This window comes from Haliotis rubra, unplaced genomic scaffold (genome assembly GCF_003918875.1).
Source record: "Haliotis rubra isolate DU_JTF1 unplaced genomic scaffold, ASM391887v1 Scf1124, whole genome shotgun sequence".
Lineage (NCBI taxonomy): Eukaryota > Metazoa > Mollusca > Gastropoda > Lepetellida > Haliotidae > Haliotis > Haliotis rubra.
Window position 1 is genome coordinate 181,135 of NW_025765031.1, and position 27,712 is coordinate 208,846.

General features: G+C 40.7%; 1 protein-coding gene across 1 annotated transcript; it reads left to right on the top strand.

Annotated features, from left to right (window-relative positions):
• The first annotated feature begins 13,039 nt into the window (after positions 1-13,039).
• LOC124290459 lies at positions 13,040-27,655 on the top strand. Its single transcript, XM_046727167.1, has 4 exons — positions 13,040-13,319; positions 22,425-22,511; positions 23,082-23,303; positions 26,430-27,655. Exons 1-4 carry the CDS (start codon positions 13,262-13,264, stop codon positions 26,543-26,545), a joined length of 483 nt encoding a protein of 160 aa, XP_046583123.1. The 5' UTR covers positions 13,040-13,261; the 3' UTR covers positions 26,546-27,655.
• The last annotated feature ends 57 nt before the right edge of the window (positions 27,656-27,712 follow it).

Below are 27,712 nucleotides of genomic sequence, written 5' to 3' on the forward strand. Positions count from 1 at the left end.
GATCTAGGTACAAGTGATCTAGGTACAAGTGATCTAGATACAAGTGATCTAGGTACATGTGATCTAGGAACATGTGATCTAGGTAAAAGTGATCTATGTACAAGTGATCTAGGTACAAGTGATAACGGTATTTGTGATCTAAGTACATGTGATCTAGGTGCAAGTGATCTAGGTACATGTGATCTATGTTCAAGTGATCTAGGTAAAAGTGATCTAAGTACATGTGATTTAGGTACAAGTGATCTAGGTACATGTGATCTAGGTACAAGTGATCTAGGTACATGTGATCTAGGTAATTGTGATCTAGGTACAAGTGATCTGGGTACATGTGATCTAGGTACATTTGATCTAGGTACAAGTGATCTAGGTACAAGTGATGAAAGTACATGTGATCTAGGTACATGTGATCTAGGTACATTTGACCTAGTTACAAGTGATTTAGGTACATGTGATCTAGGTACATGTGATCTAGGTATTTGTGATCTAGGTACAAGTGATCTAGGTACAAGTGATCTAGGTACATGTGATCTAGGTAAATGTGATCAAGGTAAATGTGATGTATGTACATGTGTGATCTATGTACATGTGATCTAGGTAAATGTGATCTAGGTACATGTGATCTAGGTACATGTGATCTAGGTAGAAGTGATCTAGGTACATGTGATCTAGGTACATGTGATCTAGGTACAAGTGATCTAGGTACATGTGATCTAGGTAATTGTGATCTAGGAACATGTGATCTAGGTTAAAGTGATCTAGGTACAAGTGATCTCGGTATTTGTGATTCAGGTATTTGTGATCTAGGTACATGTGATCTAGGTACAAGTGATCTAGGTACATGTGATCTAGGTTCAAGTGATCTAGGCACAAGTGATCTAGGTACAAGTGATCTAGGTATTTGTGATCTAGGTACATGTGATCTAGGTGCAAGTGATCTAGGTACATGTGATCTAGGTTCAAGTGATCTAGGTAAAAGTGATCTAGGTACATGTGATTTAGGTACAAGTGATCTAGGTACATGTGATCTAGGTACAAGTGATCTAGGTACATGTGATCTAGGTACATGTGATCTAGGTACAAGTGATCTAGGTAAAAGTGATCTAGGTACATGTGATCTAGGTACATGTGATCTAGGTAATTGTGATCTAGGTACATTGTGATCTAGGTACATGTGATCTAGGTACATGTGATCTAGGTACATGTGATCTAGGTACATGTGATCTAGGTACATGTGATCTAGGTACAAGTGATCTAGGTACAAGTGATCTAGGTACATGTGATCTAGGTACAAGTGATCTAGGTACATGTGATCTAGGTACATGTGATCTAGGTACATGTGATCTAGGTACATGTGATCACAAGTGATCTAGGTACATGTGATCTAGGTACAAGTGATCTAGGTACATGTGATCTAGGTACATGTGATCTAGGTACAAGTGATCTAGGTACAAGTGATCTAGGTACATGTGATCTAGGTACATGTGATCTAGGTAAATGTGATCTAGGTATGTAATCTAGGTAATTGTGATCTAGGTACATGTGATCTAGGTACATGATCTAGGTACATGTGATCTAGGTACATGTGATCTAGGTACATGTGATCTAGGTACATGTGCAGGTGCAATTGTGATCTAGGTACATGTGATCTATGGTACAAGTGATCTAGGTACAAGTGATCTAGGTACATGTGATCTAGGTACATGTGATCTAGGTACATGTGATCTAGGTACATGTGATCTAGGTACATGTGATCTAGGTACATGTGATCTAGGTACAAGTGATCTAGGTACATGTGATCTAGGTACAAGTGATCTAGGTACATGTGATCTAGGTACAAGTGATCTAGGTAATTGTGATCTAGGTACATGTGATCTAGGTACATGTGATCTAGGTACATGTGATCTAGGTACATGTGATCTAGGTAATTGTGATCTAGGTACATGTGATCTAGGTAATTGTGATCTAGGTACATGTGATCTAGGTACATGTGATCTAGGTACATGTGATCTAGGTACAAGTGATCTAGGTACAAGTGATCTAGGTACATGTGATCTAGGTACATGTGATCTAGGTACATGTGATCTAGGTACAAGTGATCTAGGTACATGTGATCTAGGTACATGTGATCTAGGTAATTGTGATCTAGGTACAAGTGATCTAGGTACATGTGATCTAGGTACATGTGATCTAGGTACATGTGATCTAGGTAAATGTGATCTAGGTACATGTGATCTAGGTACATGTGATCTAGGTAATTGTGATCTAGGTACATGTGATCTAGGTACATGTGATCTAGGTACAAGTGATCTAGGTACATGTGATCTAGGTACATGTGATCTAGGTAATGTGATCTAGGTACATGTGATCTAGGTACATGTGATCTAGGTACATGTGATCTAGGTAAAAGTGATCTAGGTACAAGTGATCTAGGTACATGTGATCTAGGTACATGTGATCTAGGTACAAGTGATCTAGGTACATGTGATCTAGGTACATGTGATCTAGGTACAAGTGATCTAGGTACAAGTGATCTAGGTACAAGTGATCTAGGTACATGTGATCTAGGTACATGTGATCTAGGTACAAGTGATCTAGGTACAAGTGATCTAGGTACAAGTGATCTAGGTAATTGTGATCTAGGTACATGTGATCTAGGTACAAGTGATCTAGGTACATGTGATCTAGGTACATGTGATCTAGGTAAATGTGATCTAGGTACATGTGATCTAGGTACAAGTGATCTAGGTACATGTGATCTAGGTACATGTGATCTAGGTACATGTGATCTAGGTACAAGTGATCTAGGTACAAGTGATCTAGGTACAAGTGATCTAGGTACATGTGATCTAGGTACAATGTGATCTAGGTATGATCTAGGTGTGATCTAGGTACAATGTGATCTAGGTACATGTGATCTAGGTACATGTGATCTAGGTACATGTGATCTAGGTACATGTGATCTAGGTACATGTGATCTAGGTACATGTGATCTAGGTACAAGTGATCTAGGTACATGTGATCTAGGTACATGTGATCTAGGTACATGTGATCTAGGTACAAGTGATCTAGGTACATGTGATCTAGGTACATGTGATCTAGGTACATGTGATCTAGGTACAAGTGATCTAGGTACAAGTGATCTAGGGTACATGTGATCTAGGTACATGTGATCTAGGTACAAGTGATCTAGGTACATGTGATCTAGGTACATGTGATCTAGGTACATGTGATCTAGGTACATGTGATCTAGGTACAAGTGATCTAGGTACATGTGATCTAGGTACATGTGATCTAGGTACATGTGATCTAGGTACATGTGATCTAGGTACATGTGATCTAGGTACATGTGATCTAGGTAGATGTGATCTAGGTACATGTGATCTAGGTACATGTGATCTAGGTACATGTGATCTAGGTACATGTGATCTAGGTACATGTGATCTAGGTAAAAGTGATCTAGGTACATGTGATCTAGGTACATGTGATCTGGGTACATGTGATCTAGGTAAAGTGATCTAGGTACAAATGTGATCTAGGTACATGTGATCTAGGTACAAGTGATCTAGGTACATGTGATCTAGGTACATGTGATCTAGGTACATGTGATCTAGGTACAAGTGATCTAGGTACAAGTGATCTAGGTACAAGTGATCTAGGTACAAGTGATCTAGGTACATGTGATCTAGGTACATGTGATCTAGGTACATGTGATCTAGGTACAAGTGATCTAGGTACAAGTGATCTAGGTAAATGTGATCTAGGTACATGTGATCTAGGTACAAGTGATCTAGGTACATGTGATCTAGGTACAAGTGATCTAGGTAAAAGTGATCTAGGTACATGTGATCTAGGTACAAGTGATCTAGGTACATGTGATCTAGGGTGACAGGTACATGTGATCTAGGTACATGTGATCTAGGTACGTGTGATCTAGGTACAAGTGATCTAGGTACATGTGATCTAGGTACATGTGATCTAGGTACATGTGATCTAGGTACAAGTGTGATGGATCTAGGTACATGTGATCTAGGTACATGTGATCTAGGTACATGTGATCTAGGTACAAGTGATCTAGGTACATGTGATCTAGGTACATGTGATCTAGGTAATTGTGATCTAGGTACATGTGATCTAGGTACATGTGATCTAGGTACATGTGATCTAGGTACAAGTGATCTAGGTAAAAGTGATCTAGGTACATGTGATCTAGGTACAAGTGATCTAGGTACATGTGATCTAGGTACAAATGTGATCTAGTGGTACATGTGATCTAGGTACATGTGATCTAGGTACAAGTGATCTAGGTACATGTGATCTAGGTACAAGTGATCTAGGTACATGTGATCTAGGTACATTGTGATCTAGGTACATGTGATCTAGGTAATTGTGATCTAGGTACATGTGATCTAGGTACATGTGATCTAGGTACATGTGATCTAGGTACATGTGATCTAGGTACATGTGATCTAGGTACATGTGATCTAGGTACATGTGATCTAGGTACCTGTGATCTAGGTACACAGTGATCTAGGTACAAGTGATCTAGGTACAAGTGATCTAGGTACATGTGATCTAGGTCATGTGATCTAGGTACATGTGATCTAGGTACATGTGATCTAGGTACATGTGATCTAGGTACATGTGATCTAGGTACATGTGATCTAGGTACATGTGATCTAGGTACATGTGATCTAGGTACATGTGATCTAGGTACATGTGATCTAGGTAGATGTGATCTAGGTAAATGTGATCTAGGTAATTGTGATCTAGGTACATGTGATCTAGGTAATTGTGATCTAGGTACATGTGATCTAGGTACATGTGATCTAGGTACAAGTGATCTAGGTACATGTGATCTAGGTACATGTGATCTAGGTACATGTGATCTAGGTACATGTGATCTAGGTAATTGTGATCTAGGAACATGTGATCTAGGTAAAAGTGATCTAGGTACAAGTGATCTAGGTACATGTGATCTAGGTACATGTGATCTAGGTACATGTGATCTAGGTACAAGTGATCTAGGTACATGTGATCTAGGTACATGTGATCTAGGCACAAGTGATCTAGGTACATGTGATCTAGGTACAAGTGATCTAGGTACATGTGATCTAGGTACATGTGATCTAGGTAAAAGTGATCTAGGTACAAGTGATCTAGGTACATGTGATCTACGGTATTTGTGATCTAAGGTACATGTGATCTAGGTACATGTGATCTAGGTACATGTGATCTAGGTACATGTGATCTAGGTACAAGTGATCTAGGTACATGTGATTTAGGTACAAGTGATCTAGGTACATGTGATCTAGGTACAAGTGATCTAGGTACATGTGATCTAGGTACATGTGATCTAGGTACAAGTGATCTAGGTAAAAGTGATCTAGGTACAAGTGATCTAGGTACATGTGATCTAGGTAATTGTGATCTAGGTAATTGTGATCTAGGTACATGTGATCTAGGTAATTGTGATCTACGTACATGTGATCTAGGTAATTGTGATCTAGGTACATGTGATCTAGGTAATTGTGATCTAGGTACAAGTGATCTGGGTACAAGTGATCTAGGTACAAGTGATCTAGGTACAAGTGATCTAGGTACATGTGATCTAGGTACATGTGATCTAGGTACATGTGATCTAGGTACAAGTGACCTAGGTACAAGTGATCTAGGTACAAGTGATCTAGGTACATGTGATCTAGGTACAAGTGATCTAGGTACAAGTGATCTAGGTACAAGTGATCTAGGTACATGTGATCTAGGTAAATGTGATCTGGGTAAATGTGATCTAGGTAATTGTGATCTAGGTACATGTGATCTAGGTAATTGTGATCTAGGTACATGTGATCTAGGTACATGTGATCTAGGTAGAAGTGATCTAGGTACATGTGATCTAGGTACATGTGATCTAGGTACATGTGATCTAGGTACATGTGATCTAGGTAAAAGTGATCTAGGAACATGTGATCTAGGTTAAAGTGATCTAGGTACAAGTGATCACGGTATTTGTGTTCACGGTATTTGTGATCTAGGTACATGTGATCTAGGTACAAGTGATCTAGGTACATGTGATCTAGGTTCAAGTGATCTAGGCACAAGTGATCTAGGTACAAGTGATCTGGGTATTTGTGATCTAGGTACATGTGATCTAGGTGCAAGTGATCTAGGTACATGTGATCTATGTTCAAGTGATCTAGGTAAAAGTGATCTAGGTACATGTGATCTAGGTACATGTGAGTGATCTGGGTACATGTGATCTAGGTACAAGTGATCTAGGTACATGTGATCTAGGTACATGTGATCTAGGTACAATGTGATCTAGGTACAAGTGATCTAGGTACAAGTGATCTAGGTACATGTGATCTAGGTACATGTGATCTAGGTACTTGTGATCTAGGTACAAGTGATCTAGGTACATGTGATCTAGGTAATTGTGATCTAGGTACATGTGATCTAGGTACAAGTGATCTAGGTACAAGTGATCTGGGTACCTGTGATCTAGGTACATTTGATCTAGGTACAAGTGATCTAGGTACAAGTGATGAAAGTACATGTGATCTAGATCACATGTGCCCTGGGTAGCCTCAGATCATGTAACTGTGATCTAGGTACCTAGATCTAGGTGTTCACATGTGACCTAGATCATAAATGTGATCACAAATACCGTGATCACTTAGGTATCACTTGATCTAGATCATGTGATCTAGATCACCACATCCTCGATCACATGATCTAGGTAAATGTGATCTAGGTACATTTGACCTAGTTACAAGTGATTTAGGTACATGTGATCTAGGTACATGTGATCTAGGTAAATGTGATCAACGTAAATGTGATGTATGTAATTGTGATCTAGGTACATGTGATTTAGGTACATGTGATAAAGGTAGAAGTGATCTAGGTACATGTGATCTATTTTCATGTGATCTATATAAAAGTGATCTAGGTACATGTGATCGAGGTAATTGTGATCTAGGAACATGTGATCTAGGTTAAAGTGATCTAGGTACAAGAGATCACGGTATTTGTGTTCACGGTATTTGTGATCTAGGTACATGTGATCTAGGTACAAGTGATCTAGGTACATGTGATCTAGGTTCAAGTGATCTAGGCACAAGTGATCTAGGTACAAGTGATCTAGATACAAGTGATCTAGGTACATGTGATCTAGGAACATGTGATCTAGGTAAAAGTGATCTATGTACAAGTGATCTAGGTACAAGTGATAACGGTATTTGTGATCTAAGTACATGTGATCTAGGTGCAAGTGATCTAGGTACATGTGATCTAGGTTCAAGTGATCTAGGTAAAAGTGATCTAAGTACATGTGATTTAGGTACAAGTGATCTAGGTACATGTGATCTAGGTACAAGTGATCTAGGTACATGTGATCTAGGTAATTGTGATCTAGGTACAAGTGATATGGGTACATGTGATCTAGGTACATTTGATCTAGGTACAAGTGATCTAGGTACAAGTGATCTAAAGTACATGTGATCTAGGGTACATGTGATCTAGGTACATGTGACCTAGTTACAAGTGATTTAGGTACATGTGATCTAGGTACATGTGATCTAGGTATTTGTGATCTAGGTACAAGTGATCTAGGTACAAGTAATCTAGGGGTACATGTGATCTAGGTAAATGTGATCAGGGTAAATGTGATCTAGGTAATTGTGATCTATGTACATGTGATCTAGGTAATTGTGATCTAGGTACATGTGATCTAGGGTGCAAGTGATCTAGGTTCATGTGATCTATGTACAAGTGATCTAGGTACAAGTGATCTAAGTACATGTGATCTAGGTACAAGTGATCTAGGTACAAGTGATCTAGGTACAAGTGATCTAGGTACATGTGATCTAGGTACATGTGATCTAGGTACAAGTGATCTATGTAAAAGTGTTCTAGGTACAAGTGATCTAGGTACATGTGATCTAGGTAAATGTGATCTAGGTAATTGTGATCTAGGTAAATGTGATCTAGGTACATGTGATCTAGGTAATTGTGATCTAGGTACATGTGATCTAGGTAATTGTGATCTAGGTACATGTGATCTAGGTAATTGTGATCTAGGTACAAGTGATCTGGGTACATGTGATCTAGGTACATTTGATCTAGGTACAAGTGATCTAGGTACAAGTGATCTAGGTACATGTGATCTAGGTACATGTGATCTAGGTACATGTGATCTAGGTACAAGTGATCTAGGTACATGTGATCTAGGTACATGTGATCTAGGTAATTGTGATCTAGGTACAAGTGATCTAGGTACAAGTGATCTAGGTACATGTGATCTAGGTAAAATGTGATCTAGGTAAATGTGATGTAGGTACATTGTGATCTAGGTACATGTGATCTAGGTAATTGTGATCTAGGTTCATGTGATCTAGGTACAAGTGATCTATGTGGATCTAGGTACAAGTGATCTAGGTACATGTGATCTAGGTTCAAGTGATCTAGGTACAAGTGATCTAGGTACAAGTGATCTAGGTACAAGTGATCTAGGTACATGTGATCTAGGAACATGTGATCTAGGTACAAGTGATCTAGGTACAAGTGATCTAGGTACATGTGATCTAGGTAATTGTGATCTAGGTACATGTGATCTAGGTACAAGTGATCTAGGTACATGTGATCTAGGTACATGTGATCTAGGTAAAAGTGATCTAGGTACATGTGATCTAGGTACAAGTGATCTGGGTACATGTGATCTAGGTACATGTGATCTAGGTACATGTGATCTATGTTCAAGTGATCTAGGTAAAAGTGATCTAAGGTACATGTGATCTAGGTACAAGTGATCTAGGTACATGTGATCTAGGTACAAGTGATCTAGGTACATGTGATCTAGGTACATGTGATTTAGGTACAAGTGATCTATGTACAAGTGATCTAGGTACAAGTGATCTAGGTACATGTGATCTAGGTAATTGTGATCTAGGTACATGTGATCTAGGTACAAGTGATCTAGGTACATGTGATCTAGGTAATTGTGATCTAGGTACATGTGATCTAGGTAATTGTGATCTAGGTACATGTGATCTAGGTAATTGTGATCTAGGTACAAGTGATCTGGGTACCTGTGATCTAGGTACATGTGATCTAGGTACAAGTGATCTAGGTACAAGTGATCTAAGTACATGTGATCTAGGTACATGTGATCTAGGTACATTTGACCTAGTTACAAGTGATCTAGGTACATGTGATCTAGGTAATTGTGATCTAGGTACAAGTGATATGGGTACATGTGATCTAGGTACATTTGATCTAGGTACAAGTGATCTAGGTACAAGTGATGAAAGTACATGTGATCTAGGTACATGTGATCTAGGTACATTTGACCTAGTTACAAGTGATTTAGGTACATGTGATCTAGGTACATGTGATCTAGGTATTTGTGATCTAGGTACAAGTGATCTAGGTACAAGTAATCTAGGTACATGTGATCTAGGTAAATGTGATCAACGTAAATGTGATGTATGTAATTGTGATCTATGTACATGTGATCTAGGTAATTGTGATCTAGGTTCAAGTGATCTAGGCACAAGTGATCTAGGTACAAGTGATCTAGGTACATGTGATCTAGGTTCAAGTGATCTAGGCACAAGTGATCTAGGTACAAGTGATCTAGATACAAGTGATCTAGGTACATGTGATCTAGGAACATGTGATCTAGGTAAAAGTGATCTATGTACAAGTGATCTAGGTACAAGTGATAACGGTATTTGTGATCTAAGTACATGTGATCTAGGTGCAAGTGATCTACGTACATGTGATCTAGGTACATGTGATCTAGGTAAAAGTGATCTAAGTACATGTGATTTAGGTACAAGTGATCTAGGTACATGTGATCTAGGTACAAGTGATCTAGGTACATGTGATCTATGTTCAAGTGATCTATGTAAAAGTGATCTAAGTACATGTGATCTAGGTACAAGTGATCTAGGTACATGTGATCTAGGTACAAGTGATCTAGGTACATGTGATCTAGGTACATGTGATTTAAGTACAAGTGATCTATGTAAAAGTGTTCTAGGTACAAGAGATCTAGGTACATGTGATCTAGGTAATTGTGATCTAGGTACTTGTGATCTAGGTACAAGTGATCTAGGTACATGTGATCTAGGTAATTGTGATCTACGTACATGTGATCTAGGTAATTGTGATCTAGGTACATGTGATCTAGGTAATTGTGATCTAGGTACAAGTGATCTGGGTACCTGTGATCTAGGTACATTTGATCTAGGTACAAGTGATCTAGGTACAAGTGATGAAAGTACATGTGATCTAGGTACATGTGATCTAGGTACATTTGACCTAGTTACAAGTGATCTAGGTACATGTGATCTAGGTAATTGTGATCTAGGTACAAGTGATATGGGTACATGTGATCTAGGTACATTTGATCTAGGTACAAGTGATCTAGGTACAAGTGATGAAAGTACATGTGATCTAGGTACATGTGACCTAGGTACATTTGACCTAGTTACAAGTGATTTAGGTACATGTGATCTAGGTACATGTGATCTAGGTATTTGTGATCTAGGTACAAGTGATCTAGGTACAAGTAATCTAGGTACATGTGATCTAGGTAAATGTGATCAACGTAAATGTGATGTATGTAATTGTGATCTATGTACATGTGATCTAGGTAATTGTGATCTAGGTACATGTGATCTAGGTGCAAGTGATCTAGGTACATGTGATCTATGTTCAAGTGATCTAGGTACAAGTGATCTAAGTACATGTGATTTAGGTACAAGTGATCTAGGTACATGTGATCTAGGTACAAGTGATCTAGGTACATGTGATCTAGGTACATGTGATTTAGGTACAAGTGATCTATGTAAAAGTGTTCTAGGTACAAGAGATCTAGGTACATGTGATCTAGGTAATTGTGATCTAGGTAATTGTGATCTAGGTCATTGTGATCTAGGTACATGTGATCTAGGTAATTGTGATCTACGTACATGTGATCTAGGTAATTGTGATCTAGGTACATGTGATCTAGGTAATTGTGATCTAGGTACAAGTGATCTGGGTACCTGTGATCTAGGTACATTTGATCTAGGTACAAGTGATCTAGGTACAAGTGATGAAAGTACATGTGATCTAGGTACATGTGATCTAGGTACATTTGACCTAGTTACAAGTGATTTAGGTACATGTGATCTAGGTACATGTGATCTAGGTATTTGTGATCTAGGTACAAGTGATCTAGGTACAAGTAATCTAGGTACATGTGATCTAGGTAAATGTGATCAACGTAAATGTGATGTATGTAATTGTGATCTATGTACATGTGATCTAGGTAATTGTGATCTAGGTACATGTGATTTAGGTACATGTGATAAAGGTAGAAGTGATCTAGGTACATGTGATCTATTTTCATGTGATCTATATAAAAGTGATCTAGGTACATGTGATCGAGGTAATTGTGATCTAGGAACATGTGATCTAGGTTAAAGTGATCTAGGTACAAGTGATCACGGTATTTGTGTTCACGGTATTTGTGATCTAGGTACATGTGATCTAGGTACAAGTGATCTAGGTACATGTGATCTAGGTTCAAGTGATCTAGGCACAAGTGATCTAGGTACAAGTGATCTAGATACAAGTGATCTAGGTACATGTGATCTAGGAACATGTGATCTAGGTAAAAGTGATCTATGTACAAGTGATCTAGGTACAAGTGATAACGGTATTTGTGATCTAAGTACATGTGATCTAGGTGCAAGTGATCTAGGTACATGTGATCTAGGTACATGTGATCTAGGTAAAAGTGATCTAAGTACATGTGATTTAGGTACAAGTGATCTAGGTACATGTGATCTAGGTACAAGTGATCTAGGTACATGTGATCTAGGTAATTGTGATCTAGGTAGATGTGATCTAGGTACATATGATCTAGGTACATGTGATCTAGGTACATGTGACTAACGTACAAGTGATCTAGGTACAAGTGATCTAGGTAATTGTGATCTAGGTACAAGTGATCTAGGTAACTGTGATCTGGTACAGTTGATCTAGGTACAAGTGATCTAGGTACATGTGATCTAGGTAATTGTGATCTAGGTTCATGTGATCTAGGTAATTGTGATCTAGGTACAAGTGATCGAGGTACATGTGATCTAGGTAAATGTGATCTATGTACATGTGATCTAGGTAATTGTGATCGAGGTACTTGAGATCTAGGTAAATGTGATCTAGGTTCAGGTGATCTAGGTACATGTGATCTAGGTACATGCGATCAAGGTAAGTGTGATCTCTGTAAATGTGATCTATGTACATGTTATCAAGGTAAATGCGATCAAGGTACATACGATCTAGGTACCTGTGATCTAGGTACATGTGATATAGGTAAATGTGATCTATGTACATGTGATCTAGGTACATATGATCTCAGTACGTGTGATCTAGGTAAATGCGATCAAGGTACATACGATGTAGGTACATGTGATCTAGGTACATGTGATCAAGTTAAATGCGATCTAGGCACATGTGATCTAGGTAAATGTGATCTATGCACATGTGATCTAGGTAGGTGTGGTCTAAGTATGTGTGATCTAGGTAAATGTGATCTATGTACGTGTGATCTAGGTAAATGCGATCAAGGTACATACGATCTAGGTACATGTGATCTAGGTACTTGTGATCTAGGTACATGTGATCTAAGTATGTGTGATCTAGGTACATTTGATCTAGGTAATGTGATCTAGCTAAATGTGATCAAATACAAATCATCTAGGTAAATGTGATCTATGTGCATGTGATCAAGGTAAATGTGATCAAGGTAAATGTGATCTAGGTAAATACAGACTAAAATCAAGTTTAGTTTTAACTTGAAATAAACCACGCATGTTCAACAAGTTCTTCAGTCTATTCTTTTATTCAAGTGGCATGTAACCATTGATGTAGAGTTAAAAAGGCAACCCAACCAAACAATGCAATCGCCATTGATAATCTTCGTCATTGAAATGTGTGTAAGGTAACAAGCGCACTGATCGCGTTCACATGGGATTGTTCAGTCCAAATACCAACTATCAACTACACATTACTGAAAGCTGAATACGTAGGTGGCTCGGGAACACTGGTGACTTTTGAAGCCAGGAAGTTGATAATGTTTATATAAATGCTCTTGCGTGTCGGCTAAAGGTCGTTCGACTCGAACTTTACGTGGGCCAGTCCAGTTCAAAAAGTTTGTATCAACATGTTATAACAACGTTATGTTCACTGGGACGATCCACGCCATCGCGACATGAGCCGTTATCAGCATGCGAGTGTGCTTTATTTCCTCCTGTGGGTCCTCCATGTTGGTGAGTAAAAACGCCTTCAGCGATTACGGTAGTGTTCTGTTAAGTTTATGATAATTTTGAGGAAGGCTACACCGCTCACATACACTAAAATATTTGTTGTCAATTATTCAAATCAAACGTAACTAAGTGTACTTTGTTCATTGTTGAACACCGTATGCATATTTTAATCTGTATGTGATGATCTGTAAACATATAAATAGACCAGACAAACTCGTGATTAATGTTATGAGCATGACGTTTAAGTGTGATGACAATCCGTCAAGCTACTTATCCTCAATAATCCGACTCATTAAGTCTACATATTTCAGTTTTTATTAACACATCATGTATTGTAACACTTTGGGATTGTATTAAACTGTACTTATGTGCAATAGACCGTTTTGCTGGACAACAGGTCAGTGCATCTTTTATTTTTTGTTTTGCATCAAGTCGTAATACAATCATGCTGTATGGCCAACTCAAGTCACACAAGTTATACCAGGTACATTTGATCTAACATAGTTTTCTCACTATAGCACACAGCGCTACAACGACATACGGCCTTAACACGACGCTTTTCAATAGGTGTATTAAAACGTCACAAATGCCATATTTGTACTGCTACATGCTTTACACGGTAATGATAGATCTGGGCCTTGTGTACATGGACCTTTCACATTCAGCCTGTATTGTTAGTGAAGGTCGGACATGGGGAGTGGTTTAACTGGGTCAGAGTTGGTAAATGTCTGACAAGATATTGATTAACACACCTCTCAGCCCCAAGTGTTACGTGTACGATTAAAGGTCATACTGACCTAGCGGAAATCGTAAGGGGGGCTTGGAAGGGTATAATAAACTTCATAGCTGGATGATAAATCACCACACTTGAATAACCTGCGACACAGATTTCATCTTGCCTTAAAGGCAAAAACGTAGTGTCAATTATGTTATGGGTTAGTAAATGTTTTTAAGATACGAATCAGAATTATTTTCCCTATGGTAAATTATATGAAAGGATCATATAAAATCAGTGATGACACCAGGTGTTCTTGGAAATGGTAAGCATGTTCTGCACCACAGGCAGCATCCCCGTCCCCTTCCACTGCCACCCCCACCAGTTTAATAAGTTTGTGTTTGCTTTGCAGTGGCATAACCTGTGAAGATCTAGGTTAGAATTAGTCTTCAGTAACTCATGCTTGTCGTGAGAGGCGACTAACGGGATCGGGTTGTCAAGCTCGCTGGCCTGGCCTACTCATGTCATCGTATCCCAGTTGAGTAGATCGATGCGTATGCTGTTGATCACTGGATTGTCTGGTCCAGGCTCGATTATTTACAGACCGCTGCCATATATATGGAATAATGTTGAGTGCGGCGTAAAGCTAAACTCACTCACTCGCAGTGGCACACTGTCATACGACGGAGCCTGTAAGCAAATATATTCATGCCAATAATGGTTGTCACCCCCTTCAATTTTTTTAATTGGAGAGGGGGTGTGGGGTGGGTGTGTGAGGTGTGTGTTGGGTTGGGGTGGGGAGGGGGTGACAACCATTAATGGCATGAGTATATTACCGCCAAGTATTGGACCGGTAGCACATTAATTGATTAACAGCGGTATTTTAGTTTGGAATTGCATATCTATAGATGTATAGGGGTTCTGTTGGTCATGCTCCAAATAAGCAGGTGAGAGAAGAGACGGGTGTTATTCGCATTCTCTAAATGGTCACAACAAAATCTCATTTCGGTAATAATTTTTGTAACAATCCACATAGGATTTTGTTCTGTGGATGTAGGGAGTTTCATCAAGTTTGTACACATCTGTTGGGGTCCGCAATTTTGTACATAAACATATTCAACATTTATGCATAAAAATTATAAGAAAGGGGGCGGTCACTGATTTTGTACATGACATGCAGAGGGATCACTTACTTTGTACATGTGTGCGTGTGTGTGTGTGTGTGTGTGTGTGTGTGTGTGTGTGTGTGTGTGTGTGTGTGTGTGTGTGTGTGTGTGTGTGTGTTTATTCACATTGTACATGCTTCTCCATAAAAGTCGTCACCCCCCTAGTCATAAATTATGAACGCTCCCTATGCACGCAGAGAATACATGTAAGTTTATCACATTGCTTGCTTGGGATTTTAATAAGAGTATCCAAATGCTTGCTGTTATATTTTTCATTTAGTCTATGAGGTATATTTCACATGTCAGCACGTACGTAAGTCCAGAAACATTTAAAGAAAATTTGAACTTACCAGATTCATTAAAAGTAGTCTTCTTGTGATTTTAATTTATGGCTAAAGTCGACTGCAATCGCCAGCGGCTGAAGGGATGATATACCAGCTAGGGTCCATGCAGGTAGCAAAAGTACTGTAAGTCCCCATGGTCCCTAATATGGTAATCTACCTTCTGTTGATGATGATCAATAGCCCATTTTTACATTGTACTGTCCCAAAATATTTTCCTTTTAAAGACATATGCTAGCTAGTTTTAACTCATTTTGTGATAATATAGTAAGTTTACTGTCCTTTGTTGACAGGGTTTTATATATTATATGTATGTATTATGAATTTAGAACTAGTTTTAGTCACGATATGCCTGAAATATTGCCGATGTGACTTTAAGTCTTAACTCACTCACTCACTCATATGTCAGCACATACCGACGTTGTGAAACAAGACTGCCTGTATTTCCTTTGATGTTTTATTCTCCGGCATTCGGTTGACAGTTGAGGTCTGAACATAACGGAGCACTGCCATATACAGCACGGAACACAGCGTTCATTCACGTCGTAGCCTAAAAACTGTCGCCGATTGACTGCAAATGTATAAACTAGGAGAACCAGTTTATTATCCTACGAGACAAATCTGGAAGACTGATTAAATTAAATGGATGGATAAATCTATGAAGTTAGAAAGTGAATATTGTTAACTTTACGAATTTAGTATATTGTACATTGTCTGGGAACATGGTGCGGTAAATATTTTAGTCTTATAGAACCCGGGTCTTGGCGTGACGAGCGAACGCTTTAACCACTACAGCTCCTATAAAGTTGATATTATATTTACATGGGAACATGGTGCGGTTGTTAGTCTTTAGAAATTTACGAATTTAGTATATTGTACATTGTCTTTAGACATGGCGCGGTAAATATTTTAATCTTAGATATGAAAACCTAGTACGAATACTACATAGGCTATATTTGGGAGTGCACTTTCTTAGTAAAGTACAGACACTAGTACTTTTGTTGGGTTGAGTCCCCAAAATGATTAAAACGACTGTACATAGAGGCACCTGTCGCCATGGCAACTATTTGAAGTGCAGGGAAACTAAAAGTATACGCCTATGTTTAATTTGATTCTTGTTTTTTAACCCGACAGTTACGATTGCATGGTCGCTAGCATGGGTTCACGAGGTTGAGTCCGGTAACCATATAATATACCGATATTTATTGTAAACCGTGTCACCACATATCCCGCCGCGTGTAGAGTCCGCTAACCATATAATATACCGAGTGACAGCGGAGTAGTGATATTTACTGTAAACCGTGTCACCACATATCCCGCCGCGTGTAGAGTCCGCTAACCATATAATACACCGAGTGACAGCGGAGTAGTGATATTTACTGTAAGCCGTGTCACCACATATCCCGCAGCGTGTAGTTTGTAGTCCCAGGTGTGTAGTAATACCATTTGACGATATACCGGAAAGTCCAAATAGATACGATAGGTATAGTTTGGCATGAAATGCATGTGGACCCGGATTGTTGTAAATATCTCTTCATCCAATGATCCAATCGACCCAACACTGCCGCTGTTACAGGTCATTGGCTCCCTCCCTCTGTAAGCAGTCTGCGTTCTGCTGTTTATTTTGTTGACAGTTACATAGACAGATTCTTTAATACATATGCATAAAATCGGTGATTTACAATGTGATTAGGTTGTCTGACAAAACATCCACTTGCACAGTTTGAGATCGATTGGATCATTGAATATTGGATATTTACAAAAAAACGGGTCCACATGCATTTCATGCCAAACTATAGGGCTGACGCGACATGGTCTTTCTAGACAGGATGCAAAGTTAATTATTTTTTGGTCAGTGAGGTAGAAATACTCGCTATTGTGACGCTGGGACCGTTTGAACGGTTCTCTACTTGTCAAAGAAGATCTCTCCTTCCATCTGAGAGGCGGTGGGGTAGCCGGGTGATTAAAACTCATTAAGCCCGAGAGACACTTCACTACTCAACACCTGGAACCCCTCGCTGATTGCCCTGCTCGCTGTTGCGAGCTAATTAGTGCTATCCACACCTGATTTTCCTGGCAGGTTTCGGGGATCACAGGAAACTGTCTAGTCGTACACACAAGCTCTGATTGTTTAATTGTGTCGTAAAGATACAAGTTAAAAGAAAGCAGGTGTGAATACATATCATGTATGGCAACGTTTTATGTAATTTTATTGCAAGTTTCTCTTGTAGACCTTTTGCAGCTTGTACATTTATGTTTTATCAACATATGTATGTATTCTTTGTATGCAAGAGATGAAACATACATAGACAAATTCTTTCTCTTATATCATTGTGTGAGGATTAAGTTTACAAAACATCTATGACAATGACATGCTGTAATTTACGTACATGCTTTATAATTTTCTACGATATCAGCGTTTGTGCCGATAGATTTCTACTGTATACTGAATATTTCAAGGAAAGTACTATTGCGCTAGTCCGTGACTAACATAGAGCACATTCATAACTTTGTTTCATCTAGATGTAATGCAGAAAACATACGTTATCATACGAACATACATATACAAATTGTATAATACAGATTCCTTGTATAGACATGAAACAAAGAGTCACGTGATAGGGCGTCATCATTTTCCCCAATAGAACATGCGGTATCTCAATCGCTCAATATAGTGGCTGATCATTTGTTGTCTATGACCAATCGTATCATGAGATACCTGTCACAGAGGAAGGGACAGGTGATGGGGCGTGGGCGAAATTTCTGAAGACCATGTTTGGTCACTCAGCAGATGGATAGAGATTGATTATTGGCTATACCGTTGACCAGTCGATATGCTGGGTTTCGGCTTTAACAACTCAAGCTATCATGTAACAGTTTGTGTATTGTAAACATGCATAATCGTAACGATGTATGAAATAATGCACGTAAGACAAATAGGAGTAGATAGATCTCAGAGATCGAAAACACATTTAAGTGTTTTTCGATAAGTAAAACAAAGTGATTGAAATCCAACCGTTGAGTAGAGATAGTATTTATTTTCATATGCATTTTACGCACACAACTAGTACATAAAACATAATGGTTTGCTGTACATGTAAATATGATCTTCACCTTGATACGAATGAATATCTAATTAAAGTACACGTATTATAGAATTCAAAAAGTGACACGACACTGAATCATTATAAGGTATCAACTTGCAGTTTAATCCCCCCAAATATTTATGAAGATGAGCGTTCCTATATTTATACTGAATGTAAACGAGGTTCATAAGATTACAGATGTGCATGCATGCATAAACATTACAAAGAGAGGCGTGACTCCATAAAGCAGGTTGTCCATTGATATAACATCGCATCTGTTTATTTTACACTTGTCACGGGACAAACCTTTCAACGAGGGCGTAACTACACATGCATTCTACCGGAGGCTGTTATTTCAAGGTCGAAAGAGGTCTTCAATTATCTCATTACTGTAATATGATTGATTATACGCATGTGTATCGATACCGTAACTGATATACTATCCAGCTTTTATTGACGATGGATCAATAGAGACTGAGTTCATTGATACACGTGATAATTACACCAGATTTGATAATTACAGAGATCAAATATAAATGTTTTACACAATGCTCATGTAAATTGCATAGAAAGCTGACAAATTCAAATCAACATGAAACTTTCAACAGCTTGAACAAAAATACTTGAAATACCTTTGTATGGTTTACATGTATTAACTTATGATATTACTTCTGTCTATGTCTAAGAAGTTTTTGACTTACCAACTTACTGTGTTTTGTGACAAACGTAGTAAAAGATTTCATTGTTGTAATAACACTGACATGTATTATATTCGATGCAAAGGCGCGACTTATCACTTTAGATTCGATTAGGTATTATGTTATACGATATTTCTATAGCGCACATATCCAGGCAACTAGTGCTTGCTCAAGGCGCTGGTAACATCTCTCTCGCTGTGAGAAACTGCCAATTACCTGCCCCATAAACACGTCACTCGCTGTGAGGAGCTGATTAATTTGCCCCATATATGCGTCTCTCGGCTTTAATGAGTTAATATTCGCTTGTCACGCTGCAGACCCGGGTTCGATTCCCCATATGGGCACAGTGTGTTAAGACCTTCTCTGGTGCCCCCCGCTCTGATATTGCTTGAATATTGCTAAAAGCGACGTGAAACCAAACTCACTCACTCGCTCATTCCATCTGAGGACCACACCATATGGAAATCAATTTTAACCTAAGTAAAGTACAAAAAGAGCAATAGTGTTGTTGTGTTGTGTCATGTAAGAGCCGCGTGCAGGAAAGTAGCTCTCATTTTGATCCCTGTGAGTGTTGGCCTCATTTCACTGACACGGTGATGTAATGCTGTGCACTCTGGTCAAAGGTTCTGCAGTTCGCTACGGAGGGTTGCGTGACTTGCCTCCGCCACTCAGGCGTTTGACCACAATTCTTTCTCGGCTGATGGCTCTGGGTTTCATCATCACCATAGTTGTATATACAACGTTGTATAGTAAGCCTTTAATATGTACCCCTGGCTAGGGGGGAGCGCAGTGTTGTTTAACGCCGTACTCAGCAATAGTCCAGCTATATGGCGGCGGTCTGTAAATAATTGAGTCTGGACCAGACAATCCAGTGACCAACAGCATGAGCATCGATCTAGGCATTTGGGATACAATGACATGTGTCAACCAAGTCAGGAAGTCTGACCACCCGATCCCGTTAGTCGCCTCTTACGACAAGCATGGGTTGCTGAAGATCAATTCTAACCCGGATCTTTATGAGGGAGACAAGCATGGGTTACTGAAGATCAATTCTGACCCGGGTAGTGCTCATGAATTTTCAGGAGCAAGAAAACAATATCCACGATGTCGAAAACTATATCCTACCTCTCAACTGGAACCCGTGAAAGGATGTACTGAGACTGTGTTACATTCAAGCACCTGTCAAAGATCTCTCGAAATGTGGGGACGGTGTGGTAGCCTGGCGGTTAAAGCGTTCTCTCGTCACGCCGAAGACCCGGGTTCGATTCCTCAAATGGGTACAGTTTGTAAAGCCCATTTCTGGTGTCCCCTCACTGTGGTATTGCTGGATTATTGCTAAAATCCACGTAAAACTAAATTCACTCACTCAAATATTGGGACTGTCCTTGCGGACTACATTGCTCACCCAACCACTCTCGCTTTCTTCTTCCACCCCAAACCCCAACCCCAACCCCACCCCCACCCCCACCCCTGCCCTACCCTACCCACCTCTCTTTCCCTCATATAGTTATGTAATGGGGCCGCCAGGTTTAGGTGTATTATACTCATGATTACAATCTCCCAGTGCATTTTTATTTCAATAATCTATTGGGTAACAAATAACGAGCACTTGTTCCTTCCCGGCAAGTTATGCAAGTCTGGTCCGCTTATTAACGTTTAATGCGTCAACTGCCGGATATTTGTCACGGTCACCCACGAAGAAAACCTGAATGAGGCAGTCATTTCGTCAGGATCTATGCTGGATTAGGTACACACCAATGTCAATAGATTATTTATCATTTACAACATGCCTGTGTCATGCTTCAATGCACCGTTTAAAATGTTTTGAAAGGCATTTAGAAGTTGGACTAACATGAATACATAACCCGTTTTATGGAAAACAACTTCTTATTTATTCTTTATACGACGTTTCAGAGCTAATGCCTGCTCCTTATATGCTTATCTTTGTACTTTCTCTCTACATGTGTAAGCATGTTTTATCTATCTATCTATCTATCTATCTATCTATCTATCTATCTATCTATCTATCTATCTATCTATCTATCTATCTATCTATCTATCTATCTATCTATCTATCTATCTATCTCTATCTATCTTTCTATCTCTCTATCTATCTATCTATCTATCTATCTATCTATCTATCTCTCTATCTCTCTCTCTCTCTCTATCTCTATCTCTATCTCTATCTATCTCTCTCTCTATCTATCTATCTCTCTATCTACCTATCTATCTATCTCTATCTATCTCTCTATCTCTCTATCTATCTATCTCTCTCTCTCTCTCTATCTATCTATCTATCTATCTATCTATCTATCTCTCTCTCTATCTATCTATCTCTCTATCTCTCTATCTATCTATCTCTCTGTCTATCTATCTATCTATCTATCTATCTATCTATCTATCTATCTATCTATCTATCTATCTATCTATCTATCTATCTATCTATCTATCTATCTATCTATCTATCTATCTATATTCACTCGTTGTACTGACTCAGCATTCACCTGATGAAAGAAGTTATCCACAAAACGTGTCGTATCATATTTCCGGAGCCCTTCCCTCAAAAGTATTTCAAGATTGTTTGCTTAGAAAAGAGAAGTGAACATCGTCAGAATTCTCAAACAGAGTGGCTGATGTTATTTAGAATAGGTCTCTCAACTGTATTACATAATTACATTCTACTGGGGTGGCCGTGTGGTTAAAGTGTTCGCTCGTCACGCCGACGACCCGGGTTCGATGTCCAACATGCGTACAATGCGTGAAGCCCGCCGTGATATTGCTCGAATATTGCTAAAAGCAGCGTAAAACTATCATAACTAATAACTAATTGCGTTCAGTATAATTTCTGGTTTTCTGGGAAATGTGACATTATTTTTGTAAAACCTGCAAAATAATGTCATCAAATGAATAAGAGTGAGAACAGCAAACACAAAGCAAACACATGGTACACGTAATATAGGTGATGGTTCTGACATTATCTTGGTAACTGTTATTTGAAATCTTCGTTGAAAAAACATGCTCGATTGTACCTCAAAGGAGCTATTGGAATTTTGCAAATTGATTCTGGCATCGGCGGTTTTATTGATGTTTTTTGCCTTCCAGATGGAGCTAGTTTTCTCAACAAGCCAAGCAACGTGACGATAAAGAAAGGAGAGAATGCCATATTTCCATGTAAAGTTGAAGATTTAGGTAAGACCTGTATTTCTGTTATACAACATCCCAAAGTGAGTGAGTATGGTTTTACGCCGCTTTTAACAATATTCCAGCAATAAGACGACGAGGGACACCAGAAATGGACTTCACATATTGTACCCATGTGGGAAATCAAACCCGGGTTTTCGGCGTGATGAAAGAAAGCTCTAATCACTAGGCTACCCCACCGCCCGACCTGACTAGGGTTAGGGGTGGGTGGGAGTGGGGGTGGGGTTGTGTGATGGCGTTTTTTATGGAGAAGAATATGAATTACCTCCCCTAACATTTATCCACAAAGTAATTGACCCCATGCTTGTCATAAGAAAATCAATGACAAACCCACCCACCCACCCCCACACACACATACACACACACTTTCCCGTATTTTTTAAGCAAAGTGTCTTAATATTTATGTGTACGAAATTGCTGATACCCCGTAGTACACGTGATGGTCCCCTTCTTCCTCGGGACAAAACCTGACCATAAATTATGAACGGTACTTCAGGAAGTTTTAATCCTAAACACAATGTTTGTTACCTAATGTAGTTCTTTTTAAAAATTCCACAGAGACGTCTGACCGCGTTGCGTGGTTCTCTATTGCGTCATCGAAGCTGCTGTCCATGGATGGTCACACCTTCAGTTCGGACAATCACGTGATCGTGAACATTGACCCCATTGGTGGATTTCAGCTCCATATCAACAATGTCACAGTACGTGATGGCGGGATGTACAAGTGCATAGTAACAACAGACCCAGTCAGGGAACAGACATCCGTATTGCGTGTCATTGGTAAGATGTACTTAATGAAGAAAAATTAAATGTTTATATATAATTGTGGGTTGTTTTGGGGGTATATTTTCATGCCTGGAAATATCATTTTGACCTGAACGAATCAGCGGAATATCAGTATAAGTAATTGTTATCAGTCTTTAACCTTGGTTTTACCTTCTAGCAGACAACCCGTGAAGATCCGGGTTAGAACTGATCTTCAGTAACCCATGCTTGTCGTAAGATTGGCTAACGGGATCGGGTGATCAGGCTCGCTGACTTGGTTGACACAGGTCATCGTAACCCAGTTGTGTAGATCGATGCTCATGCTGTTGATCACTGGATTGACTGGCCCAGACTCGATTATTTACAGACCGCTGCCATATAGCTGGACTATTGCTGAGTACGGCGTAAAACTAAAATCACTCACTCACTCTCTCTAACAGACAAGATAACACTGTGAAACGAACCGGGGTCTTCGGCGTGACGAACGAAGACTTTAACCACGAGGCTACCCCACCGCCCCATGTAGACATAAGACCATTACATCACAGTACAACTAACCCCGTCATAGAGCTGGAATACTGCTGAGGGCGAGGTTAACCCGTCATAGAGCTGGAATACTGCTGAGTGCGGCGTTAACCCCGCCATAGAGCTGGAATACTGCTGAGGGCGAGGTTAACCCGTCATAGAGCTGGAATACTGCTGAGGGCGAGGTTACTGGAATACTGCTGAGGGCGAGGTTAACCCGCCATAGAGCTGGAATACTGCTGAGGGCGAGGTTAACCCGTCATAGAGCTAGAATACTGCTGAGTACGGCGTAAACCCCGCCATAGAGCTGGAATACTGCTGAGGGCGAGGTTAACCCGTCATAGAGCTGGAATACTGCTGAGTGCGGCGTTAACCCCGCCATAGAGCTGGAATACTGCTGAGGGCGAGGTTAACCCGTCATAGAGCTGGAATACTGCTGAGGGCGAGGTTAACCCGGCCATAGAGCTGGAATACTGCTGAGGGCGAGGTTAACCCCGCCATAGAGCTGGAATACTGCTGAGGGCGAGGTTAACCCGTCATAGAGCTGGAATACTGCTGAGTACGGCGTAAACCCCGCCATAGAGCTGGAATACTGCTGAGGGCGAGGTTAACCCGTCATAGAGCTGGAATACTGCTGAGTGCGGCGTTAACCCGGCCATAGAGCTGGAATACTGCTGAGGGCGAGGTTAACCCGTCATAGAGCTAGAATACTGCTGAGTACGGCGTAAACCCCGCCATAGAGCTGGAATACTGCTGAGGGCAAGGTTAACCCGTCATAGAGCTGGAATACTGCTGAGTGCGGCGTTAACCCGGCCATAGAGCTGGAATACTGCTGAGGGCGAGGTTAACCCGTCATAGAGCTGGAATACTGCTGAGGGCGAGGTTAACCCGGCCATAGAGCTGGAATACTGCTGAGGGCGAGGTTAACCCCGCCATAGAGCTGGAATACTGCTGAGGGCGAGGTTAACCCGTCATAGAGCTAGAATACTGCTGAGTACGGCGTAAACCCCGCCATAGAGCTGGAATACTGCTGAGGGCGAGGTTAACCCGTCATAGAGCTGGAATACTGCTGAGTGCGGCGTTAACCCGGCCATAGAGCTGGAATACTGCTGAGGGCGAGGTTAACCCCGCCATAGAGCTGGAATACTGCTGAGTACGGCGTAAACCCCGCCATAGAGCTGGAATACTGCTGAAGGGGAGTTTAAACCCGCAATAGAGCTAGAATACTGCTGAGTACGGCGTTAACCCCGCCAAAGAGCCTGAATACTGCTGAGGGTGAGACTAACCCGTCTTAGAGCTGGAATACTGCTGAGGGCGAGGTTAACCCCGCCATAGAGCTGGAATACTGCTGAGTGCGCCGCCAACCCCGCCATAGAGCTGGAATACTGCTGAGGGCGAAGTTAACCCCGCCATAGAGCTGGAATACTGTTGAGTACGGCCTTAACCGCGTCATAGAGATAGAATGCTGCTGAGTGCGGCGTTTACTCCGCCATAGAGCTGAAATAGTGCTGAGGGCGAAGTTAACCCCGCCATAGAGCTGGAATACTGCTGAGGGCGAGGTTAACCCGTCATAGAGCTGGAATACTGCTGAGGGCGAAGTTAACCCCGCCATAAAGCTGGAATACTGCTGAGGGCGGCGTTAACCGCGTCATAGAGCTGGAATACTGCTGAGGGCGAGGTTAACCCGTCATAGAGCTGGAATACTGCTGAGGGCGAAGTTAACCCCGCCATAGAGCTGGAATACTGCTGAGTACGGCCTTAACCGCGTCATAGAGATAGAATGCTGCTGAGTGCGGCGTTTACTCCGCCATAGAGCTGAAATAGTGCTGAGGGCGAAGTTAACCCCGCCATAGAGCTGGAATACTGCTGAGGGCGAGGTTAACCCGTCATAGAGCTGGAATACTGTTGAGGGCGAAGTTAACCCCGCCATAGAGCTGGAATACTGCTGAGGGCGAGGTTAACCCGTCTTAGAGCTGGAATACTGCTGAGGGCGAAGTTAACCCCACCATAGAGCTGGAATACTGCTGAGTACGGCGTTAACCGCGTCATAGAGATAGAATGCTGCTGAAGGCGGCGTTTACTCCGCCATAGAGCTGAAATAGTGCTGAGTGCGGCGTTAACCCCGCCATAGAGCTGGAATACTGCTGAGTACGGCGTAAACCCCGCCATAGAGCTGGAATACTGCTGAGGGCGAGGTTAACCCGTCATAGAGCTGGAATACTGCTGAGGGCGAGGTTAACACGTCATAAAGCTGGAATACTGCTGAGGGCGAGGTTAACCCGCCATAGAGCTGGAATACTGCTGAGGGCGAGGTTAACCCGTCATAGAGCTGGAATACTGCTGAGGGCGAGGTTAACCCGTCATAGAGCTGGAATACTGCTGAGGGCGAGGTTAACCCCGTCATAGAGCTAGAATACTGCTGAGTGCGGCGTAAACCCCGCCATAGAGCTGGAATACTGCTGGGCGCGGCGTTAAACCCGTCATAGAGTTGAAATAATGATGAGTGCGGCGTTAAACAACCAACCAACCATTTGCTAACTCGAACGATACTGTTCACAGCGCACTGTAATGATTAAAGAGGTTTGAGTGTGTACAGAGAATGCGGTGTACTTTCAGACAGCAAAACGCCAGGGAAGAGGAGGGTTCCTTCAGGTACAAAGCGAACCAGGAGAACAGGTGATCATCATGGTCTGTCCTCGAAGAACAAGCCCACGATACGGAAACGTGCATAGGCATTGTCATTATCTTGCCAGTCATCAACTGCATAATATGTATTTGTTGAGGATCTCATTGTGTATGGTGGCCGAGAGATGAAACTGCTTTTTCGCTGAGATTGTAACAAAACGATTTTTAATGCAATGATGAATGTGCTAATGTTAATGTATCGTGTTACAACTGAACTGTATTTTTCTGCATGCTGTTGTGAGATCCCTAGTCAAAAGACATAGACAAGTGTATGTACTCACTGTTACCTGTACCACGATGGCAATTTGATAGTGATCGAGTATGGTTTTACGCCCCTTTTAGCAATATTCCGGCAACATTACGGCGGGCACACCAGAAATGGGTTTCACACATTTTATCCATGTGGGGTCATCTTAATAAATCCCAGGGGAAGAATGTATCTTGTCGCACGGCTGTTACATGCTTCCATTCAACTATGGTTGAGACGTCTCCATTGGCAGCCGCCCTGGGTAGTGAGTGAGTGAGTGAGTGAGTGCGTGCGTGCGTTCGTTCGTGAGTACGTGAGGAGTGAGTGAGTGAGTGTGGTGGTTGGGTAGGTGGGTAGTTGGGTGGGGGGAGTCAGTGAATCAGAGCGTGAGTGAGTGAGTTAGTGCATGCGTGCGTGCGTGAGTGAATGAATGAGTGAGTGAGTTAACGCCACTTTGATCAGTATTTCAATAATACGTGTATCACACCGTGACCGCTTCACGTTATAGTATAGCCCATAGTGTTGCAGGTTGAAGGTGTACAACACTATCTCACTAAGTTACTATCACAAGATCTACATGCTGACATGATTCACCCATGATCGTTATTGAACAAATGCCTTATGTTCTATATATTCTTTGAGTACTGACCCAGAACTGACAAGGATACTCTCGTTTGTAGCTTATTCTGTTCAAACGCCTTAAGTCATCTTACGTTGGTAAAATGTCTTGGTTTGTCCTATGTAATTTATTCAAGATAAAACAGTATTATCGCCCGATCTAATCGCACATGCTTATTTGTACTGTGACAATGTGTCGTCAGTGCTGCTTTATGTTACGGTAATTCTTATTATGCCTTTTCTCTGATTTTGTTTTCTTAATAAATTGACGACGTATTCAAAAATAACATTATTCGATTGTACTTGTTTATTGTCCCCCGCCGCAACGCGGAACGTGGGACTATGTATA